Genomic DNA, 12466 nt, shown 5'->3' with positions numbered 1-12466 from the left:
GGTCAGTTTCTTCCCAACTTACCTGCCACAGCTTTGCAGATACCAGTAGCTCAGTCGCTGGACAGCCAGTGGCGATTAACACTTACAACCAACACTTGTTACAATTAAAGGAAGGCTATGACAATGTTTTGGCCAAAAGTCAAAGTTGTTTCTTTCCACTTAATACATTACACAATTTGAAAGACAGTTTGGAGTTTACAAACAATTAAAATCTTCAAGTAAGTGTCATACACGGTGACAGGTGAGTACACCTCTTTAGGAGCTAATCCATTTTTTCAGGGAGACAACTGGTCTCCTCACGTGGACCAAGCCAGTGCCGGGCCTAGTGTCAGTTCAATAGTAGTGTGCTTGGTGCAGTCGCCTGTAGATAAGATTTGTCTATATGCAAGAAATAATTATCAAATTAACGTGATTTTTCTATTAATCTAATAGCAGTATTAGGCCCTCACGATTTGGAATTTTTTTTTTTTTAAGTTGCCCATGAGAGGAGGAATTAAAAAAACAAAGCAAAAGCTAAACATTCATAACAGAGCATCAGAAATACACCTTCGCCGATTTTCACATTAATAATCAAAAGTGTGTCCCTGATTATATTCTTTAATAGTTGTACTCCAAATTCTGTGTTTTATGTCACACCTTCTGAAAACCATCGTAGTTAATTGTGGTTGAGGGATTAGGTTGCCTTCAAGGAGAGGGTGTTTTATTAAACGTTCACTAGACAAAACCAAAATACTTTTAAGAGCTCTTCAGAAACTTTCCCTGCTGAAAAAACAAAACAGAACAAACCCACTATCCATTGATCTTAGTCCAAGACCCCTAAGACAACAACGACATTTCAAGATTCATTACATACCTTCAAAACACTGACAAAACAAAACAATATAAAAAACCCAAAGTGCATCTTTAGGAAACAGCATCCCCTCAGGTAGACTAATCTTTTACTGTACCAAGAAAAATAAATCCAAGAGGAGAAAAGATTTAGAGAGAAAAATACATTAGCAAATACAGATAAATTTGTTTTTAATAAAGGAGTTAATTTTCTTTCAATCCTATATAAAACAATAGCAATTAAAAACTTCATTTTTGAAAGTAAAATATTTACATATGAACAAGTAACTGTGCAAAATTTACATGAAAAAAAAAATGGAAAGACAGGATTTCCTAAAAGACAAAATAAAAGGGGTGTAACAGTTGTCAGGTGTTGATAAAAATACTGATCAGCATTCAGTTTACACGCAAGAGTTAAATTCTACCATGAGAGTTCACACAAAGAAAGCCAAAGTATTTACAGTCATAAAAGTACTATCAATAGACAATTTAATACAATAACCTCTGAAAATATAAAGAACCAATTAGTATATTTGTAATAAAAAAATAGGTACAAAGAAGGGACTTTGCTCTGGACATCTTTAAAGTAGGCCCACAGCTTGCATACAGTCTTTTAGCAAAATAATTATAGTTTACATAGCCATTTTTATGTTATGTGCCAAAAATTATGTACAATTACTGACAAAATACACCAACCATTTTTCAACACTTGATTCACACTGAGAAACAGTCTTTTGATGATTCCTCTCAACTTTGATTTTATTTAATCTAAGCTTTCACTTTAGCTAAAAAACACAGTGCAAGTAAAATATATTTATGCTGAAAAGGTTTCTCTTTTTTTCCTTTTTTTCCTTTTTTAACTTTACAGCTTTACAAACTATAGCAAATAAAATGCATTTTTACAGATGCTGCTAAAACATTCAGAAGTAACCCTCCTTTATGGGATTTCAGGGCCTCTAATAAGCAATAATGTGATTAAAATTGAGGTTATGTTTAAAATTAACTGTATATCCCTCTAGATTTTGAACATTTGGGGGAAAGATAAATACTCCTAAAAAATCAGTTTGCTTTGCTAACTGACTGTTTAAAAAAAAGCTAAATGAAATGAGGTCATCTGCTGTAGACATATGCCTATATAATTGATTTAGTTGAATAAAACTGAACTAAAATGCACAATTAATGTCGAAACTGCTACAGGGCTGACAAAGGGTAGCTAGTTATTTGCTAAACGATTCCATCAGTCTTTATATATGGCTTGTTTGGCAAGAAGGCCACTCAATCAAGAGATGAGTTAAAATTTAATTGTCCTTTTATAGTATCCACAGGCCTTGTAAGTATCCTCACTGTTACAGAAATGTATTTCTCTTATACTGAAGAGTTTATTTATAAACAGGAATATAAAACTGTTCCATGTAAAGAGGTGGTTGTTTTTTAAACAATATCCCATTTGCTTGTTACAAAAAGGCGTAATTTGCAAATATATAAAAAATGTCCTCAGGCGTCTCTCCGTCAAAAATACCTTGATCTTTTCCATTTTACTTAAGGAATGCTTTATATAGCAATAGTGAATGGCTTGTCTCTCGCTCATTTTCTAAACAAAATATGAGGTCCCTGAGGTTCACCCGCGTTATCCTTTGTCGCGTAAACTGTCTGGTTGTTCCAACTCCAGAGCTGCCTGGGACTGCTGCACTTGAACCAGATCCCTGCAAATGAGAAGAACAGATAAATCAGAACATGTCAGTGCTCCCAGCTATTCCAAAACTTTTCAGAGAAAACATGCAAGGTAAGAATTAAGTGACTATGTACAGGAAGCTACTAAACAGTATGCTGTATGCTACCAGATCAGAGGTTTCTTTTTAATTCTTATTTATAAACAATAGTTGAACAATTAGAACTTTCAGTGACATTTAATATAGACAAAAACAAGCCCAAAGCACTGCTCTTATCTTTAGGAAGGCACTAAGGACAGGCAATCCCAGCAACCAAAACAAACGGAAGAGACAGTATTCTTCACAACGTCAGCATACAGATCCCAAGGGTAGCCCTGGAGTTCTGGATGAACTGGGGAGCAGTCCTATCCCCTGGACCGTGAGGTCTTGAATAATGTCCTAGAGATCCCCCCTGATCTTCATGGTAGGGTGCCATGAGCTCTCCTTTTGGTGACAACAGCTGTAACCAAGCTCAGGATTATGTTAAGAAGTAGCTATCCTAGACACAGGCATTCTCCAAGGATCTCTGAATTCTTCTCCATCATTCAGCAACACTTATCCCTCTGGTACACACTGGTAATTTTCCACACAAACTGGCAAGATAAACAAGTAGTATATTATTATATTTGTCACTTCAAAAAAAAAAAAGTCCAGGAGAAAAAAAATCATTTGATATCTTTAGAGATACCCACATCGTTCAGCTGTTTATATGTATACTGCCTGGTGAGTTATAAAGCAAGTCTTCTGGGGCTAACTCCAATGCATTTTCACTGGCAGAAAACACAGTTCTGATAGGATACACACAATTAATGCAACTCTTCTATGACTACTGTGCTCTCCTTTATACAAGCAAGGAAATCCTAGAGTGCTTTAAAGTCACCAGCCATCAGGAACACTACCCAGCAACAAGGTGCCTCTGCCAGTAAAGATTGGGATTTGATCCCATCCTGTGCACATGCACCAGAAACACTTTTTCGGCAGTAAGAGTGGCCCAGTCTGGCTTGAGGCTGGCAGAAGGGCACAGTCCAGCAAGGACAGCTAAAGAGTGGCATGGCTCCGAGCAGCAGCGACCAGAACCACTCTGAAGCAGCCTCCCTGCTCCTCCTCGCCTGTGGCAGCAGTAAGGCACAGTCACCAGTAGATGGCACGCAGAGACCGAAAAGCCAACTTTCACCTCAAATTTTAAAGTCGGGAATCTTTTTGGCAGTTCCCTGTTGCTGATACCTTGTATCTTTGTGTGTTTATGTAAATAATGTTCCGAGTGACTGGAAACAGGTTATATTTCTGTGGCTTATCTATGGATTCTTTTTTACCTCCAATTTAATTTACTAGGGTAATGTTTTGTTTTCTTTTTTAATGGAACTTTGATACTTAATGACACAAGAAGGTCCAAACGCACTCCACTAGTGAATAAAGATTTATCTGCCTGAGAGTTTGGAGAATTTTAAATGACTGTTCTAAATAAGAACACCCTAGTCTTGAGAAAAGCCAGAATTTAGAGTAGTACAAAAGTCATGTGAATAAGCTGCTGAGGCTCACACTAATATAGTCCTCTCGATATTTGAAAGTAGTGTATTTATGATCAGTGTACATTATTGATTAAGAAACCCCAATGTAAACTTGCTCTGGAAATTACCATCTCTGGGTTAGTAGTATACTGTATTCAGTGCAGGTGTTCCTGCTTCACCACACTGCTAACGGTGAAGTCAGACTTTTGTTTCTCAAGCAAGTTACCTGTTGAACTAGCAAGCATCAAATCATTGAAATCCTGTAGTTAGAATGGTTTAAAGGCTGGATTTTCAAAAAGATATTTTAAGGCACTTGCACAACTTAGGTTGCCTAATTTCCATCAACTCAATGGAAATTAGAAGACGCAGGAGAGCATTGGATGCTAACTAGATTTTGTCAAATATATACATATGATTACTAACAAGACAATCGAAAGAATCGTTGGAAGGGTTTTTGGTTTTTAAATATTCTTTAGTAGAAGCTGAAGCCTGATTTTATTATGTAGACTATAATACTTTAAATGCAAAGGTAAAATTTCAGGAGTCTTTAAAGACACAGAACTCTGCTACTCCTACATGCATGGAATAAGTTAGGAAGCTTTTTGGTAACTTTCAGTAAAATCACATGGACATAAAACTCTAAAACTGACAGCAACCTGTTTTGTTGAGTTTTGAAACAAAACAGTATGATTACTACTTAGAAGTGATTTTACATGTAATTAAGATGCAGCATTCCTAGACATCAAAAGCTTACATTTACAAATCTGTGTCTAAGTAATGACAAACCTTATTTTCCACACTTCTTGTAATATGCCTTAACTACAAACTGCATACAAATGGTGACAAGTGGAGCTCAATTTAAAAATGTCAAGTGACACAGCAGCAAAAGCACAGCTGTGAGTCTATCAGATCAAAAGCAGCTGGTTCTTAATTAAACAGACAAAAAGATTAGATTTCCAGGGAACCTGTAGTTAATTGGTTAACCAGTAAGTGATTAATCTAGGATAACTAAATTAGTCAGATTTAGATGAAATACAAACAAGTGTTCACAGTAGATGTAAAATACATTCCATAACCTAAGTGACATTAACAGGCATTAACGTTGCATAGTTGAGCATGCATAAGTAAGCAATGCCAACATTAACGCTGCATGAGATACTTCAGCGTATTCCTTGGAGACAACTTCATTTATATACACATCTTTGTAAAAGTGCCACATTCTGCAGTTTTTATAATTTTAAACTACATTTATAAACCTTTAATACAGTAATTTGTTAACTTATATAAAAAAAGTCTTACTATCAGTAACAGGCATTTTAGTAAATTTCAAAACTGAAAATTACTTTAAAAGATGCTCAAGAGGCTTGATTTTTTTTTCTAAATAAAAATAATATTTACTAGTATTCAGATTTTTTTCTCTAACATTTTATATCAAGCATGTGTAAATTATGGCTTCTAGCAATTCAGTATAAAACAAGGTGAATTATTTTGAAACAAGAGGCTTTTCTACAGTATAAATGCTTTAGCACTGAAAATTTGGAATGCTCAGGGAGTAATAAACAGAATTATTAAATTATTACTACCCTGTCACTTGCTATCAGACACAGAACTCTCAGGGAAAAATCCTCAAATTATGAGAGCTTTTGGCCCTGTCAATGACAAGTTTCAAGAAGATTTTGTTCTTTTTAAACACTAGAGAAATCCCACATTGAATGTCTTCCATGTAGAAAGCAATTTTGTACCATTTCATGTTTATTAACTTGTTTAGAAATACAGCAGATAAATCTACCAATCTACCTGAATTTAAATTAACATTAAACTAATCAGATACTGAGCATACTGATACTAGTCTGCAGAGAAACTTTTAAAAGGCCACATCAAACAGCAGAATATATAAAGGATATGCAAGAACATCATAATCAGATGGAATTGGTCAAACTGATCTGCTGTAGAGATACTAAAACTAAGGCCAACCAACAGGTGAAGAAAGAAAATCAGGCAAGTTCCTATAACCTGAAGCTCCTGCTGTCAAATTTAGCAGTGATTCAATTCTACCACTGCACCCACCTCAGCAGCATTACTCTGCACTCTTATTTAGTTAGGCTGGCTACAACCACAACAGTCTCTTCCCAAAACTGTGGGGGTCCAAAAAAGCAGAGACTTGAGAGAACAGAGATGGCTTTTCTAACATTCCTCCAGTTCCACAAATCAGGGAATGACAACTCAAATTTTATTCCTTATGCCACTACACAGATGCTAAAAATTGATCCTAATCTTGGAGCAAGCAAATTATCCGAATACAAAATACACTTCTGCCACTCAGAAAGCTTCCACAAACTAGGGAAAAAAGCTCTGAACAGAAAGGTTTTTACAGAGACTGACGCAGCAAAACCAAACATTACAATCACACTGTACCTCTGTCCCTGATCCAGATCCCGGTGAATCTATTTTCCTTTTCTTTCTGGGACCGATTGCAGCTAATGCAGTCAAGTTGGCATCCCTCTGTCTCATCTGTGCTAGCTCTTGTTGCTGCATCTGCATTTGCCAAAACAAGTACAGTTAATTATTGTTCTTTTGATTTCCAAAATAAAAGTTCATGTTAAGGTGAACACTTACCTCCTTGGCCTTCTGTTTCAACCTAAGCTGTTCCGGATCTTCTTGTCGAGATCGAGACTATGTTGATAAAGGATGAACATGGCATGGTTGGAGAAAAAGAAAGAAAAATTAATTCGATTACAAAAGCAGTTAAAGATTACAAGTTTTACATAGCATCTGAAAGTTCTTCTTAAACTTCAGCAGGAAGTGGAGAATACCTATCACTCCCAGAGAAGGCAACGGGGAAAATAATTTTTAGAAATTAAAAGCAGTTTTCTATTTCTTAGTTTCAGGTATCTATTTTTGAAAAAGCATCCCCTTTTTCAGCTTTGTTAAAAATAGCCAAGGAAGAGCTAAGCATTTATGCCTTAAACGAAAGCATTATAAGACACAAATTACACAGATCTGTGAATTGAAATACAGACACTTTGCATATGAAAAAAGGAATCAGACCTGTACTTTTTGGAAAATTTCCTCCCCTTGCTGTGTAACTACGCACTTACTAAGAACACATCTTTCCGCTACACTTACACATACAAGTCAGACTCCCGTTTGAACAAACTGCAGCTAACTGACCAACAGACCATTTACATTAGCGATTGCCCATTTCACTTAGGCACCTACCATTACTTGTATGTATCATACTTTTAGAATCATAGAATCATTCAGGTTGGAAAAGACCTTTAAGATCATCGAGTCCAACTGTTAACCTAAGTGTCAAGTCCACCACTGAAGTGTGTCCCTAAGCATCACATCTACGTGTCTTTTAAATACCTCCAGGGATGGTGACTCAACCACTTCCCAGGGCAGCCTGTTCCAATGCTTGACAACCCTTTCGGTGAAGAAACTTTTCCTAATATCCAATCTAAACCTCCTCTAACACAACTTGAGGCTGTTCCCTCTCATCCTGCTGCTTGTTACTTGGTTAAAGAGCCTGACCCCCACCTCACTACAACCTCCTTTCAGGCAGTTGCAGAGAGCGATTAAGGTCTCCCCTCAGCCTCCTTTTCTCCAGACTGAACAATCCCAGTTCCCTCAGCCGCTCCAGACCCTTCACCAGCTTCATTGCTCTTCTTTGGACGTGCTCCAGCACCTCAATGTCTGTCTTGTAGTGAGGCGCCCAAAATTGAACCCAGTATTCGAGGTGCAGCCTCACCAGAAGTAAGAGAATGTGTAATTTAGCAAACTTTGTTGTCTAATACACATCTGCCAATTCATTTTTTGTGCTACATATATGAATTCTCTTAGTTTCTTGGTTTTTCTAAAAAGTCAACAAACAGAAAACAGGAAGAACTTCAAGACAGATTTTCATCCACAATCTCCCATAAGGAAAGATTAACTATCTTCAAACAAATCTTGACTGTTGTTAATCCCATACATTCTTTAGACCACCAACAACATAAATTATTTTAATTCAATGCTCAAGTACCCTTAAAATATTAAGCTTCTCCTAATGATTAACCTATGTCTTCCCTGCTGCACTTTAGGTGCAGCAAACACAGGGAATTATAAGAATATGCAAAACACAGTCATGAAGACCTATGCCTCACCCCAGTCTTTTCCCTTCCTGAAGTAAATGGATTTACTCTCTAACCTTACTTCATAGGTTACATTTCCTAGACCTTTAAATTGCTTTCCTTCTGAAGTCTACTTGGCATAGGGTCAAAAAACTTGATAGAGTATTCCAGCTCAGGTTTAACAGGAATCAACTGAAATGGAAGTGTTAGTTGACAACCTATGTGCAAACACTGCACTACGAAAGTTGGATTTTGACATTATCAACTCATACCAGATCACAAACGCAACAGAAACCTTAGGTTGTTTTGTGAATTACTTTGAGACTGCTCCTGCCTAGTTAGTCATATTCATCCTATATTCGGGTCCCTGAGGAAAACCACAAAGTCTATTGCTTAGATTTGTGCTTACATCAACTGCTTCCTATTTATTTAATTTCTCTAACTTGTAAGAATCTTTCTGAATTCTATTTCTAGTCTCTAAAATACCTGTAACCTCTCTATTCCATTGAAGAGTACCACCAGGCTATTAAATTCATCTTTTTCACAATGCAAAGTGCAAAAACTAAGTTTTAAGACCTACTTTAATCTGGGAACATGCAATGAGGCTGGCAAAGAAGCTCTCTCACATGCTTTCACCATGAAAAGCAGAACAGAGCTCTAGCTAAAGAACATATTCATCAAGCTCCATCTTTGAAGATTAGTCTTCCCCTTCATTGCAAGTGCTTTAGAATGAAAAGAAACTCTGCAAATGACACTTAGCAAACGTGAGTGAAATCCAAGCACTTGCCTTTGCTGCACGCATTAAAATTTCCCTTTCTTGTTCATCTTTACGCTGCTTTTCTATTTGATCAAGTTGTTCAAAGAACTTGAGCTGTGCCCGAACGTCACTTGCTTGTTCGTATCTTTCATCATCCTGAAAACACAGCAAATATGTTTCTCATTACATTTCTTAAAAACAAAGCTGTTAGCTTGTACTGTAGAACATATACATTTAAAGCTCAAATGTTCACTTTGTCCTTTTCAAACAAATAGCAAGTGTATATTTACACCAGTCAAACCAGCTAGAATTCTTAAAAGCATTTTGTTCTATTCCGTGAATCATCAGATTTTGACTTCTAAATTAATATCGTCACAGCTTTAACCTCACAAACGTATTTCACAGAGGTGCGTGGTTTTTCTAAATGCTGTTTAGGCAATTGCCTCTATTAAGAGCACACATCTGTCAGATAGCAGTCTCTTGAGAATTCAAAGCAGTGCTTTTATCTGCCTATCTGACTGTACAATCACTCATCAACTCTAAACATTTGACATAATAAATAAAGGGGAGGACACAGTTTCTCTGCATTTGTTTTAAAAACATTTTGTATATGCAAGCTGAAGAGTTCTAGTCATCCATGTGTATTAATATCTTAATGTAAGATGAATCAGTCGAAGAGAACAACCCAACTTCACAGAATGAAGAACACCTGAACTCATGCATTAAAGCCAACATGATAGCCTGCTGAATTTGTGCTAATTTGCCATTTTATTTGTGCAATTAAATACAGTTACCTTGTAAGAAATATTCCTTTGTTGAGCAGTCTCTGATAATTTTTCCACGAGGTTTTGTAGTCTTTGTTGTGTCGCATGTGATACATAGCTAACTACGTCAGGATGGATTTCTGTTATTCCATGTTTTTTGCCTATGATCAGGACAGAAGTCACTTGTTAAAAATGATTTTACAATACAGCTAAACATGTGGCTAATCTCAGTCATGGAAATTTAAATGTTGTTTGAAAAATGAGGCGTTCAGGTATTTCTCAGACAAGCATTAAACAGGAAATGGTACACATATGAAAATTTACATTAGCTTAATGTCATAGTTTAACCCCAGCCAGCAACTAAGCACCACACAGCCACTTGCTCATTTCCCCCACCCAGTGGGATGGGGGAGAGAATCGGGGGGGGGGGGGGGGGGGGGGCAGGGGGGGGAGGATTCCTAAAACTTGTGGGTTGAGATAAAGACAGTTTTATAGGACAGAAAGGAAGAGAGTAATAATGATAATAATAATAAAATGACAATAATAAAAACAAAAGAATTGGAATATACAAAACAAGTGACACACAATGCAATTGCTCACCCCTCGCCAGCTGACACCTAGTTAGTTCCCAAGCAGCGATCCACCCTGCCCTGGCCAACACCCCCCAGTTTATATACTGGGCATGACATCACATGGTATGGAATATTCCTTTCACCAGTTTGGGTCAGCTGTCCTGGCTGTGTCCCCTCCCAACTTCTTGTGCCCCTCCAGCCTTCTTGCTGGCTGAGCATGAGAAGCTGAAAAATCCCTGACCTAGCATAAACACCACCCAGCAACAACTGAAAACATTTTATCAGTGTCTTACAAACATTATTTCCACATCAAATCCAAAACATAACACTATACCAGCTACTAGAAAGAAAATTAACTCTATCCCAGCCCGAAACAAGGACACTTAAAATTTATTAATAAATGCTGCATACTACAGTATAAGAAATTATTGAAGAATGCTTTTTGTTCCACCATCAATTCTAAACTAGTAAGTAAATATGATAAAAGTGTTTCTGGATTTATTTTTTAAAAAACAAATGTAATTATTTTTGTTACGCCTTATCAGTCCCTTAACACTATTCTACCTTCATAAGCTGAATGCTTGCCGACAAGCATCAGAATATACAAAAGGTAACAACTCTGTCAACTTTACACCATTCAAAACGATTTCTATGGAAAATGTCTTCAATTAAACCCAAGACTGGTGAAATTTGTTTATTAAAGTTCAAGAAAAATCAACATACCTATTTCTAATATCCTTCTTTGTAAAGGTGCCGGGAAAAGAAAGGTTTCGTCTTTACAGGACCTTGTTAATGTGCCCACTAGCTCAGAGTTTGTTGCCAATATCCGAGCACTTTCTTCTGACAGGTTGACTCCAGCCATTGATGCAACATCATTAATGTCATCATCATCCCTTAAGAAAGGAAAACTCATTATAATCATAACATTTAGTGCTTATCTGCACACACTGCTACAATATCACAGCTGCATATAACGAATTCCACAGTAAACCTGAATACTTTATTTCATTTTTGCATTTTATTTGCTTTTATTATATGATAAAATGAAACTAACATAATTTGATTCCAAAGAGCACTAAAAGTATTTTCGCAGTTTTGTACTTCCTAACCATTTTCCCAAGATCCTTTCTTATGTGATGCTTCAACGCCTTGAGAAACAAGAGACCAGACACAGCACTACCACAAAACAATAATAAACTCCACTCATCACTGTAAGATAGGCTGTACATCTGAATAACCTGAACAGAGTTGAGAAGAATGAAGGAATGAATTCTGTTTGTTTGTGAGGTTTGGTAATTACCCTTAGTGCCAGCTAAATGCTAAAACCAGTCTGGCACAACTAGGTCCACAGCTGTTTGTTAGTCTTTAATAATAGTCTGCCCACAGAAAATCCACCTCTAGTTCTTGCAAGTTTACCCAGCCTGATTCAGCACCACTGCAGTATGTAGACAGATTCCCACTGAGTTCAGCAGGCTGCCCAGGCAGCAAATAAGTATACAGTTCCTCACCTAAAAGAGCCTCCCCCAGGTTCCTTCAGTTTATTCTTCTGAGCAGCGGCTACTTGTGTCGAAACAGTGGCAATAGCTTTGTTTCCAGGTAATACTGCTGGTTTTACCACAGGTACTGCAAGAAGAAAGACAAGATTTGTACTCCATCAAATTTGTATCACAGTTCAGATTTACAAGCCAGTCATGGGTAGTAATGGCAATAGGTCTGGTGCAAAAACTTTACTTCAGTAGTTTCTGTCAGCATTTCACCCATCTAAAACAGGACTTTCCACACAATTCCAGTACCCAAACAGTTTCTCTGACTGTAAACGCTGCCCTGACATATGTGTATCCCCAGCCACTATGGCACCATGCACTGAAGATTTTAGCAATAGTACAACAGCCATCATACAGCTAGAGGGCACTTAAGAACTGACATTCATAAACCAGACTCCAGTTAACGCTATCAAATATGGCATATACCAAGTATCTTGACCTCTTACCTGTCTGAAGTTGATTCAGTTGAATTTGAGGAGTAGTGAGCATAATACGACTATGTGGTTGCCGCAATGCTACCATTGGTGTCTGTGTCAACGTTACCTGTGGAGGCCTTATCAATGCCCCTGCTTTTTGAGACTGTTGGATAACCTGAAAATAATAACAAAAAAACAACTCTAAACAATCCAAGAAATAACTAAGGCTAAGAATCAGGTGGGAAGAACAAACCCT

General features: G+C 37.1%; 1 protein-coding gene across 2 annotated transcripts in view; it reads right to left on the bottom strand.

Annotated features, from left to right (window-relative positions):
• Positions 1 to 921: 921 nt before the first annotated feature.
• TAF4 (TATA-box binding protein associated factor 4) overlaps positions 922 to 12466 on the bottom strand; it is a 40544-nt gene continuing 28999 nt past the window's right edge. The window contains exons 9-16 of one of the 2 annotated variants that reach the window (XM_069804034.1): positions 12241 to 12385; positions 11759 to 11873; positions 10974 to 11143; positions 9709 to 9839; positions 8945 to 9070; positions 6662 to 6718; positions 6461 to 6580; positions 922 to 2531 (exon numbers count right to left, since the gene is read on the bottom strand). In XM_069804034.1, the coding sequence (XP_069660135.1) occupies positions 2364 to 2531; positions 6461 to 6580; positions 6662 to 6718; positions 8945 to 9070; positions 9709 to 9839; positions 10974 to 11143; positions 11759 to 11873; positions 12241 to 12385 (1032 nt within the window). In that variant the 3' untranslated portion in view covers positions 922 to 2363. The other variant, XM_069804041.1, reaches the window with a different exon arrangement.

This window comes from Haliaeetus albicilla, chromosome 2, assembly GCF_947461875.1.
Source record: "Haliaeetus albicilla chromosome 2, bHalAlb1.1, whole genome shotgun sequence".
Lineage (NCBI taxonomy): Eukaryota > Metazoa > Chordata > Aves > Accipitriformes > Accipitridae > Haliaeetus > Haliaeetus albicilla.
Note: the sequence above shows the minus strand (reverse complement) of the source record. Positions and strands in the feature narration are given on the sequence as shown.